The following is a 19915-nucleotide window of genomic DNA, read 5'->3' as shown; positions in this document are numbered from 1 at the left end:
GGTTTATTGTCAATTATAAACATATTAATATGGGCTATTTGAACTGAGGCCCCTAACACTTCCTTGCCAATTGATTTAAATCGTAATAGAAGTTGAGAACTTCACTCACTTAATAAACAGTTTCTATCAACAAACTACTACTACAAACAAATCAACGTACACAAATATACCACAGGATGGAGGATAAATTATGAATACATGGTCGGAATAAGATAACACATTTATGAAACTAAAATAAATCTGCCAATTGCTTATGTAGTATGAATAAGGCATGGTCAACCACTGCAAGTCAGGTATAAATGCTATAAGGCAGATCTGGTAGAATAAATTTATTGTATTTAAGATCTCATGAATTTTATTTATTAAACCAAGCCAACAAGACCAAAAATCACTGCATTGTATCCAAAACATGGATTGTAGTACCTAATATATTACTTTCTTTTAACAATGGTTTAAAATGACCAGGTTTAAGGAAGGTATCCCAAACATCAATAAATACATTAAAACTTGGATAAACAATTTTAAACAGATCATTCCAAATTGTATCATGTCAAAATGTAACTAAAATGTGATTCTCCAAGATTGTTCAATAAAGCCAGTTTGTATTCCCCACATAGATAAATGTTCTAAGGCAAGGGAAGGAAAATCATTTGCAGCCTCACTCTTCCATCAACAACTGCAAAGATTATAGTTTAACATATTGAACTGCAATAGTGCTGGTGTCCTCAGGTTTAAAGATAAACTAAATTATTTTTTAATCTTATGATGCCAAGCTTCACGTTTCGTCTACATCAGACCAAGTCAACAATGACACTGCTTTTCTCAAAGACATGCTAAGATATTCAGAAGGAGGAGGCGGTGTATCTATCTACATGAAACGCTTGCCAGAAGTGTTACCTTAAACATCCAAAATATATGTGATGTTCCCATGTTATTAAAACAGGCAAAAGACAGAGAGCCAGCAAACCAACCATCCCATTCAACACCAATGAGACACTTAAAGAGCCCTCCACGCGAGGAGTGGAGGGGGCACAGAACAGAAGAAGGATTTTGCGTGGAGACAGAAGCAGAACAGGGCGGCTACACCCGATAAAGCCATCATCAGCCTCATATTGTGATCCGGACTAGGCTCGGGTACTGGTGACACTCTGGTCTTGAAAGGCTGGGCCACCCGCTCCCACTGGGTGAGGATGGTTTCACGGGCCCCGACCCATTGTCCCGGCCCACTCAGACGAAACTGATACGGTGTACAAGGGCCCAGGAGCACTTGCAGCCCCAGACGGACGTCCTTAAGCAGGAGCCAGAGGATATTCGGTCGTACCCCGATCTGCTCTGCCAGAGAGTCCATATAAGGTAGATAGACAACCTGAAGGGGATTACGCTCAGAGATGGCAAAACTAGGAGAGGGAAAGGCATGGCAGAAGAAAATGATTAATACAAAATAAATGATTCTTCCATCCTGCAGAGCTGACAATATCCTATTTTATAAGGCCTATTGGTAAGTAGACTAGCACACACACACACGCACACACACACACACACACACACACACACACACACACACACACACACACACACACACACACCTCTGATGCATGGTGGCTGTGTCCTTCTCAATGCTTTGCAGCATTGCGTCCTGTGTTGGAAGTGCTATCAGATCTAAGGAAAAATCAATCAAGAGTTATAGTTAGTTTACAGCTATTGTAGCATTCTTGTTTTTCTTGACATTCTGGATATCTATTAAGTATATCAGTATCATCAATGATATCCTGCAAGACATCTGATTCAATCAGATATGGAACGTGTGTGCAAACAGTAGTAGAGTAGGCCTATGGTCTTGTTTGGGCCTGGAGCCTGAACCCGAGGAGCCAAGTGTACCTTTAAATACACGTGTGACCCAGCGAGCCTGCATCTCAGCCAGGGGGTTGATGGCTCCTAGAGCGTGGATGAAGCCCACCACGGCCAGCGTTGGTCGGGACATCCCAGGAGGGAATACGTGGCGGTAGAGTCGCAGTCTGTGGCCGCTCTTAGCCTGCAGGTCTCGGGGCAGGAAGGGGAAGCTGTAGTGGTAACCCGTGGCGAACACCACCACATCCACCTGGATGGAAAGACAACATGTGCTTTAACAAGTTTGGTATGGAAAATTATACATTTTTGGTGTCGCCTTCACAGTGCAAAACCAAAAAACAAAAATGCAAAAATAACTGGCTACTTAAAAGAGAAATTCATTATTGCAATAGCAGAAAAATACATGATAAGATGATCAAAGCACACCTTGTCTATAATGCTTCCATCCACAAAGACCACTCTGGAATCACAGAACTCCTTCACGTTTGGCCTCATCTGAACCCGACCTGAGATGATCCGACCTGGGAGCTCATCATTCACTAGCGGGATCTGCGCAAAAAACCTGCCAACAAGACGGTGGATGCTTTCATTACATAATAATTAATAATTGAAAAGATACCTCCGTCCATATGGATAATCGCAAGTCGAGCATTGTTTGGAGTACAGTTAACAAACCACGATATCTAGTAGATCATCAACTAATGTATGCAAAGTGATCTCTGACCTTAGCTCTCTCAAGAGAATTCGGCTCACAGCTGAAAAGTTTAACAATTAAGGTCCATGATTGGGAAGGTAAGAGCTGAGCTGAGAGAGGATCAAGAATTGTAGCGTTATCCCGGAGTACTCCAACACAATTCGCATTCTCCATCTCCCCCTGAGCTGTGTAAGCCAGTTAATGGTTCTTTGAGTGAGAATATTATGAACATGGCAAGAAGAACAACAACAAGAATATAGAATAAAGAGAAGAGGGAATAAATATGGAAAAAAACGTGATGGAAACGATTGTCACTTTCTCGCCTTGTGCCGCAAAACCCATGGAACTGAAACGGAAATCACTCCTTCCGAAGCATGCTCAGAAGACCTGCCCTCTCTCTCTCTCAAAAATAACCAACATTTTAAGTTCCAGGCATTCCCTCTTGAGATCAGAATGCCACAAATGAATTTAGAGATGGACCTGTGGAAGCTCTTAGCGTCTAGCTCTTCTGTGCACTGGTTACCTGTGTTGAGGCTGGAGGCCATAGAGGCTGTGGTTAAACGCCCGGTTCAGCTTGGTCTCAAACGCCTTAGCGCTCCATGTAGGCAGTAAGCCCGCTAGCGCTAGGTCAAAGCGCGAAGTGCCCACCAGGTCACAAGGGAGCCCCCCTTCCGCCACACGGCCGACCAGCCACGCCCCACTTCTGGAGCTGAGATACACCTATAAAACCGAAAACAAAACATTCCCTCTATTCAATACTACTAGGCATTCCCCTGATAAACTGTCATTGAACTCCTCTTTTACTGCAGATTTTTAATTTATTTACCTTTTCTGCAACTCTACTTATGTCGACTGCAATATCGCCGCCAGAATTTCCAATCCCAATCACTACCACTCTTTTCCCTTGCAGACTGTCAGCATTGCGATATTCCCAACTGTGGAAGTATTTCCCATCAAATCTCTCAATGCCTACAAAACACAGCAAGGAAAAGCAAAGTATACATGTATATTTTTTTACCAAAAAACATAAACGGGTTGAATCATGGATCTGATTTTAATGCATGTTTGAGGGCCATTTTGTCCTTGATAGGGTACCTGGGAAGTCGTGTAGTGGTAGATGAGGATTTGTGAAATGCCCAGAGCCGACAATCACAGCATCGAAGACATGTGTCTCCCTCTGCCCTGGTTTCTCCTCTGTTTCTATCTCCCACTGGCCTGTCACAGGAAAGTCTGGCCTTTGCCTCACACTCACCACTGTTTTCTGAAAATAAACACAATGGGACACAAAAGTAAATGCAGACACATCTGCATGAACACACATAACCCACATATAGTGCAGGTTTTTCACTTACACAAAATAAAATAAACCAGCTATGAGCATGCTTCCATTTCTTTTTATTAGAAATATTGTATTAGCATGAATTTAATTTTCAAACAGAAGAATAATTTGCAGATGAATCTTCAATTTTTTATGTGTGGAACAGTTGGATGAAAACGATAGTTACGTATGTAACTACGGTTCTATGAATTCCGGATGACCGCCAGAGGCGGTGCTTTAGCACTGGATGTTCCATCTCGCGCATGCGCAGGTCGAGTAATTATACCAAAAAAGTCACCTGTGACACCTGGGTGACCCGAGAAAGTCTATATATTCCGGAGTCACCCGAGGATCTGTTCCAACTGGATCTTCTCGCGGAATCTGAGAAGTCTGAGTGACAGAGAACTCTGGCGGTCATCCGGAATTCATAGAACCGTAGTTACATACGTAACTATCGTTCTATTTCATTCCTACTGACCGGTGCTTTAGCACTGGATGACTAATACCAAAAAGGTCACGAAGAGTGCTCACCAATCAAGGGCTCGAAGCCGTCGACAAGACAGCCGTCGCCACAGGATGAGGAGCAGCGACATTAACCCTGTAGTATCGGGCAAACATGATGAGGACCATGTAGCCGCGGAGCAAATGTCCTGAAGTGGAACCCCCTTCAAGGCAGCCCATGATGTAGCCATACTCCTGGGAGAGTGGCACTTAACGGCCAAGGGCATAGGGAGCCCCTGTGCCCTATAGGCATTCAAGACCACATCCACAACCCAGTGGGAGAGTCTCTGTTTCGACAGGGCAGCCCCCTTCCTGCAGCCCCCGTAACAGACAAAGAGGTTATCCGTCTTACGCAAGCTGGTTGTCGCTTCAACATATGCCCTAAGCGCCCGCACCGGGCACAACAGGTCTGACACTCTTTCTGCACCCCCTGGAGAGCCTGGGGGATTGAAAGCAGCCAACTCGATTGATTGGTTTACATGATGGGGAGACAATCGTTTGGGTAGGAAGGATGGGTTCGGCCAGAGCACCACTCCTGACCCATCTGCGTGCCAGCGCAAACACGCCTGGCTCACTGACAAGGCATGGAGTTCACCGACCCGTTTTGCAGTCGCAATGGCAAGGAGAAATGCCGTCTTCATGGACAGCCGCGTCAGGTCTGCCTGACTTAGTGGCTCAAATGGGGGTAGACATAAGGACCTCAGAGCTACTTGCAGGTCCCATGATGGTGCCCTCAGGGATCGCGGCAGTTGAAGCCTCTGGGCTCCCTTCAGAAACTGCCTGATTAGGTAGTGGGACCCTACCGTCTGGTTATCCACCCTTGCGTGTGTGGCCGAGATCGCGGCCATATAAACGCGCAGGGTAGACGCAGCTCTTCTGTTGTCCAACACAGACTGCAGAAAGTGCAGTATCACTACCACTGAGCAAGTCTCCGGGACCTCGCCCCGCGCCACGCACCACTGTGAAAACAACTTCCACCTGTTTGCATAAAGCAACCTAGTGGAGGGTGCCCTTGAACAAAAAATGGTACGGACCACTGACTGGTCGCAAGACGTCAGCAGTGGGTCCTGGCTCTCAGGGGCCACACGCACAGCCGCATGCGCCCCGGATAAGTGTGCCATATGCGTCCGCCTACCTGAGACAGAAGGTCCCGTCTCTCTGGGAGGCACCAAGGCTCTCCGTTGAGGTGTTTCAGTAACGGTGGGAACCATGGCCTTCCTGGCCAATGTGGAGCCACCAGAAGTAGGCTGTGACAGCCACGCTGTCCAGCGTTGCCAGTAAAAGGGGAATTGGAGGAAATGCATAAAGCAGGCTGTCTGACCAAGCATGAGCCAGAGCGTCCTGCCCTAGGGGACTGGTCCTCTCCGTCAAGGAGAACCAAAGGGGACAGTGGGTGGTCTCTTCGGAAGCAAAGAGATCCGCCACTGCCCTGCCATACCTGTCCCAAATCATCCCCACCACCTCCGGAAGGAGTCCCCACTCTCCGGGGGGTGGCCCTTGGCGAGAGAGAAGGTCTGCCGCTGTGTTCCGGACACCTGGAACATTGGCAGCCCTCAGACTTAGAGAATGGGGGAACGCCCACGGAAAGAGCCTTTGCGTGACCCGCAGGCTCTGCCTCGATCTGGTGCCCCCCTGATGGTTGACGTGGTAGACTGTGGAGGTGTTATCTGTCCGGACAAGAACATGTCGGTCCCTCAGAACTGGAAGGAAGTGCCTGAGAGCTAAGAACACCGCAAGGAGTTCCAGCACATTTATATGCTCCAGTCTCTGCTGGGCATCCCACTGGCCTCTGACAGTCCTGCACTGCCATACTGCACCCCAGCCGGAAAGGGAGGCGTCCGTCTCCACAACCTCCCGCCGGGAGGCTATCCTCCCTAAGGGCGACCCCGCAATCAGGTATGCCCTGTCTCTCCAGGGTCTGAGGGTCCGAAGGCACCGCCCTGACACCCTGACCATCTTGTGTCTCTGCCACTTGGGGTCCAAGTGGAGACCATTCACCCAGATCTGAAGGGGACGCAATTCCAGAAGGCCTAGTGGGACCACCATGGATGCTGAGGTCAGCATACCTATCAGTCGAAGGAAGAGGCTGTATTCCAGCAACTTCCCCCGCCTGAAGCGCTGTAGCAGCTGCAGAATGGTAGCTACGCGCTTTGGAGAGAGGCAGGCTCGCATGGCCACCGAGTCGAGCACCAGCCCCAGATAGCTCACAAGCCGACATGGTGTAAGGTTGCTCTTGGTAAAGTTGACCATAAGGCCAAGCCGGTCCACATGGCTGAGGAGCATGGCTGTGTCCCTGACCGCCTGCTCCCGAGTTGGGGAAATGACCAACCAGTCGTCCAGGTATGGCAGTATCGCCATACCTGTGGCCTGTAATGGTGACAGGGCTGCTGCTACACACCGTGTAAAAATATGCGGGGCCAGAGACAGCCCGAACGGAAGAACCCTGAACTGGTACACCTTGCCCAGAAAAGCAAAGCGGAGGAACCGCCTGTGACGTTGGGTAATAGGGACGTGAAAGTAAGCGTCTTTCAGGTCTATTGATACGAACCAGTCCCCCTGAGCGATAGCCTGGAGGACGTCCGCAACACGCAGCATGTGGAAGGGAAGAAGCTTGAGGAACTGATTCAGCCCTCTCAAGTCCAGAATGGGGTGAAACCCGCCATCCTTCTTCGGTACCAGAAAGTAGGTTGAGTAGAACCCATCAAGCTGTTCTTGTGGTTCTACTACTTCGATAGCACCCTTCCCAAGGAGGGTGGCTACTTCCTGTCTCAGGACCAGGGATCTGTCGGGATTGGTGACCACAGTAACCTTGATCCCGCTGAAAGTTGGGGGCCGGCGTCGGAATTGGAGTGTGTACCCGTTGGATAGCGTGGACACTATCCAAGGGTCTGTGGTCTGCTCTTGCCAGTAGCTCAGGTGCTGCTGAGAAAAGCGTCCGATGACCGGCCCTTGGACTTCAGTACCTACCCCCCCTGCCCCTAGGGGCCCTGGGGGGGCGGCGGCTGGGCGCCGAACCTCTTGGCGCCTGAAATGCCACCCGTGGCGCAGAGCTACGGCGCTGGTCAGCCCGTGCTGAGAAATGCTGGCCCCTCGATTGCCCACCTGAACGTGGTTGAGAGCTATTGGCACGGGGTACCGCAGAGGCCCCCGGCCTAGAATGAAGCAGAGGTGCACGCCGTAAGCTAGCAAACTGCTGGCTAGCCTGGCCAACCTGTACACTTCGCTCCAGGGCCTGAAGAGCAGCTGGCCCAAACGTCTGGCCTGGGACCACTGGAAGAGAACGGAGGGTCCGTCGACAACCCTCCGAAAGGGGTGACTGCGCCAGCCAAACCTGGCGGCGCGCCAACTTAACAGTTGACATTAACCTGCCTAGCTCCCTAGTCATGTACGCAAAAGTTTGCAGTGAAGCATCACTGAGGGTCTGTGCTGAAGGATCAGCACCTGACCCCTGTATAGTCTGAGACAGCGCCAGAACGATGTGTGTTGGAGCCATTTAGAGGTCTTTTGTGTTGAATATTTTTAAGTAAATATATTTTGAGTCTAAGGCTAAAAGTATGAGTTATGAATTATAAAGTGTCTGAAATATTAATCCAACTTTCATTCATATGTATATTTATGCATTTGGTGATGACGTGGTGATTAGTCCGTTGTGTCACCTGGGGAAGTAGGTGTGTCACGCTCTACCGGGAGCCTATTGGAGGCCCTCATATAGGGCAGGCTAATTACTGCAATTCGGGTTTGGAAGGCAGAGAGCCAACAGTTTTTTGACCGCATTATCGCATTAGCGCATTTCGCATTAGCGCATTTGTTCGCATTAGTTCGCATTATTATTGCATTATTTCGCATTATTGGACGCATTTTTGACAGATTATTTTACATTGAAAAGCCCTTTTTGTCCAATACGAAAGAACCCTGTTTTGGCCGCAAACAGATACATTGTTTGGAGTTTTTATGTTTAGTTATTTTCCTGGAAAGTCAACCGGAGTTATTGCTTAATAAATGAATCAACAACAAGTTAAACAATCTCTGTGCGTGCTTCTCAAGAAATGTGTGTCGGACTACCTCTGCCTCAGGAACACATAGGGCGAACAAAGTGTTCGCCACTTCAATGTGAGAAAGCAAATTCCCAAGACGTCCCACACGGGCAGCAATGTTGTAACTCCTGGTAAGGAGGTCCTCTGTAATCCGGCACTGGGGCCGAGGGCAGCGCGCATCGGTTCTCAGAGCCTCGTCCGGGGAGACAACCAGGGACGCTATAGCAGGCTCAATCGGAGCTAACCGGTCCAAGCCATAAGAATCAGCATTGGCCATAGTTGCCAGACCTCTGCTATCACTAGTGTGCTGGGAGAGAGCCCTTGAATCTGGCCAGCATCTATGAAGCTCTGCGATGTACGGCTCAGAGGGGGGCAAAGAGAAAACGGAAGGTTGAGCGGCCTGTGGAAAAAAGGCGTTCACAGGTGCAGATGAAACAGGAGCTTCATCCAACCCCAGTCTTGCCAGGGCCATTCGCACGGCTGGTCTAACAGTGTCGCGGCCGGACACTGACCCTCTACCCGAGCCGCCCAGAGACCCTTGAGAGAACGCCTGAGAGGCAAGGGACGCTTGCTCTTCCTCCTCTGCAAAGAGGCTACAGGACGCAGCTGTAGACAGCATGTCATCCTCTGTATAAGTGGGTTGCGCAGCCGCAGGGGCCGCGGCTGGTACAGCCTGAGCTGGTTGGAGGTTCTGTAGGAGGGCTTTAATCTGAGCAACCTCATCCGAGAGCGTATCCACTTGGTTCGCCAAGTTTTCGACCTTACGGGACTTCCCTGGGGGGTCCCCCAGCTGCCGAGGCACGGCGCCTGGTGCCACTAGGACCAAGACCCGAAGGGGGCAACCCTGGTCTGCCCTCCACCTCAGCCAACCTAGCTAGCCTCAGTGCATGAGGCATGAAACTACAGTTCATGCACGGGTTATCTGACACTGCTTCCCTCAGGTGTTCAACCCCGAGACACGCAGGGCACTGGTCATGGCCATCCTCCGCCTGCAGGGAGGCCATGCAGGCGACACAACTATGGGCGCTTAGCATGTCGGCAAATTAATTGCAAGCAAATTAATCAGTAGGCTAGGCAATCGAGCTTTAGGCGAGAGCACCCGAGCAACGACGCGACACCCCGACAATAACAGTGACGGCAAGCTACAGGCGAGAGCAACCGAGCGACGCGACACCCCGACAATAACAGTGACGGCGAGCCTTGGAAACCCAAGCAGCCCACTGGAGAGCAAATTAACAGAGGCAAGGCAATCGAGCTTTAGGCGAGAGCACCCGAGCAACGACGCGACAGCCCGACAATAACAGTGACGGCAAGCTACAGGCGAGAGCACCCAAGACGCGACACTCCCACAATAACAGTGACGGCGAGCCTTGGAAACCCAAGCAGCCCACTGGAGAGCAAATTAACACAGGCTAGGCAATCGAGCTTTAGGCGAGAGCACCTGAGCAACGACACGACACCCCGGCAACAACACAGTGACGGCGAGCCTTGGTAATCCCAGCAGCCCACCGGAGAGCAATCAGCGCAGGCTAGGCAATCAAGCTACAGGCGAGAGCACCTGAGCAATAATGCGCCCGACAATAGAGTGACGGCGCCAGGAAAATACAGTGACGGCTTTTGGAAACCAAAGCCACTCACTGGCGATCAAATCAAAGAGCGCAACTGGCTAAATAAATACAGTGACGGCGGCTTGGACCCCAAGCCGCGCACTGGCGCATACAAATGAGCAACCGGGCTTAGGCGAACGCACACGAGAAACGGTGCGAGACCAAAAGAATAACACAGCGACTGAAAACTAGCCGTCAATTAATGCTCTAAGAAAATTGAAGCAAAGGGTAGAAAGGTGAAATCAGCTGCCGCGCTAGCCGACGGATAGTCGACTACGCGTAGCCTACACACTTTACTCACCCCTGCCGAAATCGAACAAATTGCAAGTCGCAGCCCTTGGTGGACGAAGTCAAATCGAGGCACCAACCCTTGGGTTACAAGGCTACTTGCGACAAGCTAATATGGTATCTCTTAGAACAAACAATGTTTGTGTGTCCTGCTAGTACGCTACCGCGAGAAGATAGAAGGAGAACAGATCCTCGGGTGACTCCGGAATATATAGACTTTCTCGGGTCACCCAGGTGTCACAGGTGACTTTTTTGTTATAATTACTTGACCTGCGCATGCACAAGATGGAACATCCAGTGCTAAAGCACCGCCTCTGGTGGTCACTAGGAATGAAATAGAACAGCAGCCATCCCTTTTGGATCCAATACTATAGTCTCAACTGACTTGACAATTCCAGCTCAAGGCCATTCCAAAAGGACCAAACAGAGGCCTATTCGCCAGATTGCTCTACCTGGAAGTGTATATGTGGCAGCAGCTTGAAGGCCTGGGTGTAGAGCCGCAGGTACAAAAGCACCTCAGAATGGTGCATGTTGTTGGGGAAGTCTGCAGGGCTGGGGAAGTCGCTGAATGACATCATCTCTTTGGAGCTGTTGAGCACCACAGAGTGGTAGATGTTGGCTCTGCCAGGCTCTGGCTGTTCCTAGTGGAGGAACGATGAGATTGACGACACATAGGATGTAATACAACGTGGGATACATAGGATAAATGTTGCTATTATGGAAATAATAACGTCTGAGCAACATGTTGGAATGTGGTACCCCCTCAATCTGTCCGGGACAATTATACTATATTGAAATATTATGATTAGCATAAAAATAAATGAGGTTTGTCACTTACCCCTACTATGAGGAAAATGTTAGTCCCTAATATTAACTGTTCATTATCACTGTGCCTAATGGAATTTCACCTTAAATCTCCACAGGCCGCCGATGTCATTGCTGCTCTCAAAGCAGGTGGGATCCAGACCCTCGTCCAGACAGGCCTTTATGCTGGTCAGCCCAGAGGGACCCGCTCCAACCACAGCCACCCTCTGCACCATCTCCGCAGCAGATGTGTTGTTTTGAGGGTAAGGGATAAAATGCCAAACCTAAAGCTGATACCTTGTGTTTTACTAGAAGTCAAAGAAAAATCAAAGTCGAGGTCAAAGGTCAAAGGTAGCTTTCAAAGCCAGAGTTGGTAAATAGATTGGTTAATGAGTTAATATTAAATTGACTAATTTAATTGGACACTGTAGTGTTGCAATTTCGACTCTGAACAGTGTTGGTGTTGGATATGTTTAAAAATATATAAGCATATTGATAATCATTTTGCCCAAAATCAAAATACTGAAAAATGACCCATTATATGCATTCCCTTTTTAATTGCAGGCATGCAAACTGCTGATGGCTCAAAAAGGGAATTTTTTTTTGCCGGAAAATAAAGACAAGTAGTGATGCACGGTGCCCAGGTCCCTTCCCATTTCCTAAACAAACTCTGTTGACACATAAAAGCCTGTCAGGGATTTTCAGACCTATTATATGAAGCATCAAAACTGTCAATTCAATAAGTAATTCTCCTGCTATTGTGGTAGAAATTAACCTTACATTCTATGTTAAAATATGATTATTATTAGGCCTACATATCATATATATACTTTAATGGTGGAGAAGAGCTGATCACCTTTAACCTAGATGTTGTGTGCCGTGTGACACCAGTGAGTGGGTCCAGGACATTCTCACCTGATGGGCCATGTGACACATCAGTCAGAGAGTCCAGTCTACTCCCATTTTGATGTACTCTCTGAAGACAATGCTTACATTCACACGTCTGCATCATCTCTGTTTGTATAAGGATAATATATGTTCTAAGGTCACATTGGGATTCAGAAGACATAGGGGTATGCTGACATCCACACAGTATGACCCTGATGGGAAATTCTATATTTGATGAAAGTCCAACTTTGTATTGTGTAAAATTCGGGGATATAAGGAGCTGTCTGGGATTCATTCAGTAGTGTGTATTCGAGGATACCATTCGGCTTTGTTGTCTCTCATTTGCGGGTGGCAATAAACTCTCCATCTATACTCGACCTGGACTCCCCGATTCCTCTTGCTTTTAGCTAGTTGAAATGAATTAGATAAGTTGTTATTATTAATGCTACAACACTATCAATACTCAGTTAAGTTTAGAAATAAGAACACAGACTTGTTCAACCTTGTTCATAACAATTAGCAGTTCATCTAACGAGCCCTACAGACAACACGGCATGGGTTCGATACAAACTCTTTTATCGGCCGTGCAGGTCAATGGAGAACCGCAATGGCTAACTAAACCTAACGTGTTAATTTTTTTTTCTATGATCGTCGACATAGTAATCTATGCCTTTTTATCTCTGTGAATGAAATAAGTCCCAAATTTTGTTCAAATCCTATGTTTTTGCTTGCCATTCTCCTTGAAACACAAAGGACACCGTGTGTAGACATGGCATCCAAGAGAAAATTTAGCTTTCGGACCCTTATAGCATAACGTTACGGTGTGTGTGTATGGTGAAGCGCCGTCTAAGCAGCGATTCATTTCACATCCGTGTCCGAGTGAAGGTTAGGCTTCCCACTATATCGTTATATTGTATGTATATTGCATTAAACTATGGTGTGGGGCTCATTTTACATACAACTTCGCTTGTTAGTTTTCATGGGTCGCCCCCCTCTTTCCTCAAACTGTCAACCCAAAATAAAAATGTTTTTATCTCAGAGTTCGAATTCCAGCTGAAACAGTAGAATCACTTACTCTTTAGGTTGACAAGCTAACCTTATCATTCGCTTAATTACTTAAAAAAAATAAAGTTGCTTACAGTTTTTGTGTTCTCCACGCTGCCTGGAAGTGTGGCTCGCAGCAAACAAGTTTAGCAGACAAAGGGCGAAGTCGTGACCCGCCCTACTCTGCCTCTCATTGACTGAGTAACTTGGATGAGGCGTAGACAACAAGTTTGGCTCCCCAAGAAAGGAACAATTTTAAATTCATTTTCTGAAAGTCAATGGAGAACATGAATGGGAAATGAACTTCCAGAACCAGAGCAGTTCAAACAGGGGACGTTCACTGTTGCGCTGTATAAGGACCAAGTTATGCTGTAAATTTGCATAGAATCTGAAAAACCTAGGCTACCCCATGGGACACTCAAACATAATAGGGACAGGCTGTTTGAGGATATTTTTCACCCATGTGGATAATATTAAATATTAGGTGACTCCAGACAGAATACATTTGCCTCAACAGATAGACTTGAAAAATGGTTTTCCAAAAGGCCTAATTGTATCACCCTACCCACTCAGACATGATTAAATTAAAAAGGCTTCAGGTGAGTAGGCCTACATAGCAAAAAGGCATTAATCACATCAGGCCTAATCTATAGCACTTTGTTTTTCAGAATATTAAAGGCAAGGCAAGTTTATTTATATAGCACTTTTCATACACAAGGCAGACTCAAAGTGCTTCACATATAAACATTGTCATACAATAAAATAAAATAATAGATAAGTAAAAGAAAACATATGCAAAGAAATGAGTAAAATAGTAAGTTAAAAAGGCATTTTAGTAATAAAATAGAAAATAAAGGCAAAGTTAAAAAAGCAATGTATTTAAGATTTAGCAGAAAGCTAAAGCAAACATAAAAAGTCTTCAGTCTTGTTTTAAAGGTGCTCAGAGCTTGGGCAAGTCTTAAATCCTCAGGGAGTTTATTCCAGCTATTTGTTGCATAGGAACTAAATCCTGCTTTCCCATGTTTCGTGTTTACTCTGGGGATAATTAACAGATCTTAGTGGTCTAGAAGGCTTATGTAGTGGAAGCATATCAGTTAAATATGTTGGGCCTAAACCATGTAGGGATTTATAGGTTAGCACCATGATTTTAAAATCAATTCTCTGACCTACAGGAAGCCAATGTAACGATTTAAGACTTGGTGTAATATGTTCACATTTTTTGGTCTTTGTTAGAACTCTAGCAGCAGCATCCTGAACAAGCTGAAGCTTCCTTAGAGTTTGTTTTGGGAGACCTGTAAGGAGACCATTGCAGTAATGAAACGTAATAGTTATAAAGGCATGTACAAGTTTTTGTAAGTCTTCGGTGGACATGAGCCCTCTAAGTCTTGCTAAATTTTTAAGGTGATAATATGCAGATTTTGTAACTAATTTGATGTGACTGTCAAAATGTAAATCTGAATCATGATAACCCCTAGATTTCTGGCTTTGATTGAGGCTTTCAGGGACAGAGAGTGAAGGTGTTGGGTTACTTTAAGCCATTCCGTTTTAGAACCAAATACAATTATCTCTGTTTTGTCTTCATTTAGTTGAAGGAAATTTCGGCACATCCAGTCTTTCACTTGGTCAATGCACTGGCACAGCAGATCTATGGGCCGATAGTCATTTGGTGATAGCAATACATAGATTTGTGTGTCATCAGCACAGCAATGATGGTCAATATTGTTATTTTGCATGATTTTCCCTAGTGGGAGCATGTAGATGTTGAATAAAGAGGGTCCTAAGATCGAACCTTGTGGGACTCCACATGTCACGTTGGTTGATTCTGATACAAAGTCGCCAATGGAAACAAAGTAGTTCCTATTTTGTAGGTAGGACCTGAACCAATTTAAGACTGTGCCTGAAAGCCCCACCCAGTTTTCTAACCTGTCCAAAAGTATTATATGGTCTACAGTGTCGAAAGGGTATAGGGTAAAGAAGGCTCACAGATAATTAGGTGATATATTAGTGAAATAAATCATGAAGGCTGTGATCTCTTCTCTGCTGATGTGAAGAATATATATTTGAATCACATTATTATAATATATATATTTTGATCCTGTATACCAAGGTCATCCTGGACCCAAGGTCTTCATCCTGTCCCTGCACATTGTCCTGCTTTGTGGATCACAGGGATCTGTCATGGGCTGACAATGGAAGCTGTGCTGGAAGTTTATTCCAGAGTCCACCACGACACACCACATATCAACATGGCTGCCCCAGACAGCAGCCAAAGGGAAAGGGCACCGCAGTTACTTGACTCTGTATCCTGCACTGCTCTGGTCCTGAATGGCTGTTCCACCCGATCCCATTGAGTGAGGACAGCCTGGCGGGCTCCGTTCCAGCGCCCAGGCCCAGTGAGGCGGTACTGGTAAGGTGTGCATGGCCCCAAGAACACCTTCAACCCCAGCTTAGGGTCTGTCAGGAATAGGCACAGAATGTTTGGGCGAACACCGATCTGGGATAGGAGAGTCTTATTAACAACAGTTGTAGGTGAAGTACAGATAGCAAACACTTAATCCTGCATATGTAACTCTTTAATACAGCTCATTACTGCATAAAACATTATCTGAAAAAATAAATAAAATGCATCCAGTCAATCCATTCAGAAAATTTAAATCTGAAATGAATTGTTTATTCTGGTCAACTAGCTATAATTGTAGCTACAACTTCTACTCCAACCACTAGGGTGGGAAATGGGAACACACATAGTGCAGGTTGAAGACCATTGTATTACATTTTGGACAGTATTAAACAACAATGGATTCGTAACCAATCATTAGACAACACACCTCTTGAGCCATGGAATCCAGGTATGGGATGTACTCCACTTGCAATGCGGCGTCTTGTGGATTACTGTGATGTGACGGATATGTTCTGCTTAGTAACTGACAATATTTATATGGTGATAATTGATATCCTGATCTTTATGCTTGTTTTATGTTTTCCCTGTCTCATTGTTGGACCAGTGATCATGATTCCAGTTACCTCCCCATGAATATCCTCCTCTCAGAATCAATGACACACAGCATTCTCTCTTTAGTGGCAAGATGGCATGAATCTTGTGAAAAGAAACATGTTATTATTTGTGTGTGAATGTGTGAGTCAGTGAGTGAATGAGTGAGATAGAGAAAGAGTGTGAGAATGTGAGTGAGTTTGTCTGTGTGTGCTTGCATTTTGCCAGGGATCTAATGCAATTGAGTGTTTCCAGTTTGGTATTTACTTGTAAAAACCTTTAACGCCCACCGGACTTGCATCTCCACTATGGGCATGACCGGTCCTTTGGTCCGAAACAAACCCATGATGGCCAGTGTGGGCGGCTCCAGAGAAGGAGGGAACACCCTTCTGAAACATATATCAAAGACATGAGAAGAAACAAATTTAGCAAAGGTGATATCCACTCCAGTTCTAGAGACAAAAACAATTAAATCCATGATGGTTACCTACTTGTACAAGGACAACTCGCCTCCTGGCCCATCAGAAAGAGACAGGGGCAGGAATGGGAAAACAGCCCGGTATCCTGTGCAGAAGACCACGGCGTCGATGTCTTCCTCCACTGTTCCATCTTCAAACACAAGCCCGGAGGCTGTGAAGCCACACAGGTGGGTCTTCATCACCAGCCTTCCTTGTAGGATCCGGCCAGGCAGGTCATCGTTTATCAACACCCCTCCATCTAAGAACCTTTGAGAGATTAATCATAAATACAGTTGTACATGATGACCCCCTCCCCTCTCCAACGGAAAGTACATCCTCCCCAGAAATGTTCCTCCCAAAGCACCGCAACGCGTGTTACCTTTTTCTTGGCATCAGCCCGTAAAGTCTGTGATCATATTTCTGGTTCAAGACTCTCTCTGACGCCCAGTTTATCAGCCTTTTGGGGAGAAGGTTCTTTAGGGTGTTGGTGAACCTGCTGATGGCTATCATGTCCAGGGGAAGACCCCCACTGGACATCCTACCCACCACCCAGGCCCCCTTCCGTGTGCTAAGGAATGTCTGATGGTTTGAGGAAGAGAAGGATGTGAGTTAGGCTGCACGGTTATGCCAAAATGATACGATTATTTAAGGATATTATGATTGGGGTTATTTATCTCTCACTGATTATTGATTTGCTTAGTATTCTGTAATGTCTATGAGTAACATACACACACGAAATATACAAAGTGTTCGCTGAGTTATAAAAAGTCGTAATTTTGTTTAATGTAAGAGCCTTACAAAAACAGATTGATTTATCTCTTTATAATTGTTGCAAAATAGTACTGAATAAATGTATTGTGCAGCCCTAATATGAGTGCACAATAGGGGAAAGATATTAAATGTACTTAAAATGTATAGTAGTTAGAATTCTTATAAAGAAATATTCACGCAGAACTATGAAGCAGAATTAACGCAAGTGAATTAATAACTATGATAACTGACAAATCAAAATGATAATAGGTAATCGATCGATGCCTGACTTTGGCTGCAGATCTGCTTATCTCCGCAGCTAAATCTCCTCCAGAGCTACCGATGCCCACCACCACCACTCTCTTCCCTCTGAAATCATCTGCGTCTTTATACTCCCAGCTGTGGAGGCATCTGCCGGTGAACTGCTCATGTCCTGAAAGTGGCAGAACATGTATGAAATGTAGAGATTTCCTCAAATAATGTAATGTCATCGTGAAAAGTATTCTGCCTATTCAAAATCATTGGACAGTGTCACAGATATCAGAGACACACCAATTTTATTTGTGATCAACTGCAAGCACATTCACTACAATTTACCGACCTGGGAATTCTCCTAGGGGACAGATTGGCTGTGTGTAATGTCCAGAACACACCAGAACCCCATCAAAGATGTGTTTCTCCTCCAGTCCTTCCCGGTCCACTGTGATCACATCCCACTGAGCAGACTGGGAGAAATCTGGCCTTGGCCTGGCACGTGTCACCTTGATCTGAAACACACACACACACGCACACACACACACGCACGCACGCACGCACGCACGCACGCACGCACGCACGCACGCACGCACACACACACACACACACACACACACACACACAGCAATTATTTATGAGGGGCTAAAATAATTGCTATGATTTTTGCGGGGCTGACTCCAAAATAAGTTATGGTTATATTGAAACCAAACCCTACTGACCGCCATGTTTTTTCTTATTACACCTGACCGTTCATCTATTCAATTTATTCATCTCCAGAATATTTTTTTATGGGGATTATACCATAGACAACCAGACACACAGAAAACAGAATTTCCACTTACTTGGAAACTAATGTGTCTGCGCAGGCCGAAGTGGTCTGCATAAAGCCGATAGTATTGCAGAAGCTGGGCATTGTGCAGATAATTTGGGTAATCAGCAGGCATGGGGAAGTCACTGAAACACATCATCTCCTTGCTGGTGTTGGTTACCAGTGAGCGATAGATACTAGTGCGCTCTGACTCACTCTGTGATTCCTGTTTGAGTAAAAGCAAACGAAGTTGAAGGTAACAACTTCGGACATGACTACCATTATGACTATGTAATAATATTAACATAAGAATATGAGACTAGATCAACTTCTCTTTTTGGTGCAGCAATACAGTGACTTTTTTTTTTACGGGAGGTAATTGTATGGCATTTGCATTTTACAACATTAATACAAGACCCGTACAAACTCGCCTCAAACCTCCACAGTCCGCCAATGTCATCACTGCTCTCAAAGCACACAGGCTCCAGACCCTCGTCCAGACAGGTCTTGATACAGACCAGACCCGAAGCGCCAGCTCCAATAACTAGCACCCGCCGGACCATTGTTGTGCACTTCAATGGGAAGAAAGAGACGATTGAGCAGCCCATTTATACGTTTTTTTCAACATAAAACTGAGATGTAATTGGCACAATAGGGTAGGCCTTCTACATCCCCCTTACTATAAGGTTTATTAACTCCGGTTCAGATCAGATATTCCCGACGAAACTGAAGAATCCCCAGCCAATGTTGTGATCCTGAAGCTCTATGCCTCTTCCAGTTCCAGGGGAAGAGGCGGCTGGGTGGCCGCTTGCGCCTACAATTCCAGGAGTTTCAGAAGCTCACCCAAAGAAAAAAAGAAAACACAAATGGACTATATTTCACCCGTTTCGAGACTTGATGAAGGATAACACTGCTTTTCTGTGCAGTAGGGATCCAGCCGCCATGTAGCCTACCCCACGGTGGAATTAAATCGAGAAGTCTTCCTTTGTTCTGAGCTCCTTTATATGAATATTATATGAATATTAAATGAATATTAAATGAATATTATATGAAGGTTTGTCTGAAGGCCTACTTTGACAGATTTAGGTGGATGTGTATGGGGGATGTATGAAGGACAACTGAAACCGAAACACTACCAAAATCTAGTTGTAGAAATTATACTCAACAAATCAGATATGGCTGAACTGACGCGGCATTACAATTATCCTTACTGCACATCGCTAGGGGCTTTTAAACAATAAGGTCGAGAATCTAGACCTGCCAATCGAGATTAAGAATCTAGATCTAACGTTTTGTGGTGTTCTTTTTCTTATTTCCTTTTTCTTACAAGACTGTAGTAAGCTTACACGAGTCTAGTGGCACAGCTGATGAAAAACCACCATTTACCATTGGCAAATAGTTTTTCTAATAGAAACAAATTGTTGGCCTATCTTGAACACATAGGTTGGAAACCCATTTTAAATTAAACAATAAGCCACCTACTTCAGTCTGCGCAGTTAGGGCTTGCTGATCGTCCTGAAGTCCAAACCCAGAACAACTGGTTGGAACGCAATTGAACTCAAAGGTCAGAAAAACAGGCGAGCCGATTGAACCTTTGCCTGAGCTGTAAAGACTGTGTTGAATAAA

General features: G+C 45.8%; 2 protein-coding genes across 9 annotated transcripts; both read right to left on the bottom strand.

Annotated features, from left to right (window-relative positions):
• Positions 1-38: 38 nt before the first annotated feature.
• LOC132468747 (flavin-containing monooxygenase 5-like) lies at positions 39-11847 on the bottom strand. The gene is made up of 9 exons (XM_060066529.1): positions 11199-11847; positions 10743-10931; positions 3638-3803; positions 3369-3511; positions 3066-3262; positions 2275-2410; positions 1879-2098; positions 1587-1659; positions 39-1397 (listed from the first exon to the last, which is right to left on the bottom strand). The coding sequence occupies exons 1-9, from the start codon at positions 11328-11330 to the stop codon at positions 998-1000; spliced, it is 1656 nt and encodes a 551-aa protein (XP_059922512.1). The 5' UTR covers positions 11331-11847; the 3' UTR covers positions 39-997.
• A 614-nt stretch (positions 11848-12461) lies between these two features.
• On the bottom strand, positions 12462-19891 carry LOC132469126 (flavin-containing monooxygenase 5-like). 8 transcript variants are annotated; one of them, XM_060067027.1, is made up of 11 exons: positions 18970-19240; positions 18721-18861; positions 18324-18515; positions 17828-17993; positions 17517-17659; positions 16856-17055; positions 16510-16743; positions 16286-16404; positions 16051-16123; positions 15855-15918; positions 12462-15520 (listed from the first exon to the last, which is right to left on the bottom strand). In XM_060067027.1, the coding sequence occupies exons 2-11, from the start codon at positions 18850-18852 to the stop codon at positions 15236-15238; spliced, it is 1608 nt and encodes a 535-aa protein (XP_059923010.1). In that variant the 5' UTR covers positions 18853-18861; positions 18970-19240; the 3' UTR covers positions 12462-15235. The 8 variants fall into 8 exon arrangements, with proteins under 8 accessions (XP_059923010.1, XP_059923013.1, XP_059923011.1 ...); XM_060067025.1 differs by having other exon boundaries at positions 12981-15520; positions 16286-16407; positions 18970-19234; XM_060067026.1 differs by lacking the exon at positions 18970-19240 and adding an exon at positions 19772-19891 and having other exon boundaries at positions 12982-15520; positions 16286-16407.
• Positions 19892-19915: the final 24 nt, after the last annotated feature.

The sequence above is a fragment of the Gadus macrocephalus genome, chromosome 12, assembly GCF_031168955.1.
Source record: "Gadus macrocephalus chromosome 12, ASM3116895v1".
In the NCBI taxonomy this organism is placed as follows: domain Eukaryota; kingdom Metazoa; phylum Chordata; class Actinopteri; order Gadiformes; family Gadidae; genus Gadus; species Gadus macrocephalus.
The sequence above is the reverse complement of the archived record's forward strand: the minus strand, read 5'-3'. Positions and strand labels throughout refer to the sequence as shown.

Coding starts and splice junctions, on each gene's coding strand:
- LOC132468747 (XM_060066529.1), bottom strand. CDS start 11,330: ATGGTGCAGAGGGTGGCTGTGGTTGGAGCGGGTCCCTCTGGGCTGACC. Junction 10,932..11,198: donor GCGGCCTGTGGAGATTTAAG/GTGAAATTCCAT, acceptor TTCCTCCACTAG/GAACAGCCAGAGCCTGGCAG. Junction 1,398..1,586: donor ACAGCCACCATGCATCAGAG/GTGTGTGTGTGT, acceptor TCCCTCTCCTAG/TTTTGCCATCTCTGAGCGTA.
- LOC132469126 (XM_060067026.1), bottom strand. CDS start 18,852: ATGGTCCGGCGGGTGCTAGTTATTGGAGCTGGCGCTTCGGGTCTGGTC. Junction 16,744..16,855: donor GGGCTGATGCCAAGAAAAAG/GTAACACGCGTT, acceptor AATCTCTCAAAG/GTTCTTAGATGGAGGGGTGT. Junction 16,124..16,285: donor GGCGTTAAAGGTTTTTACAA/GTAAATACCAAA, acceptor TCTTTTCACAAG/ATTCATGCCATCTTGCCACT.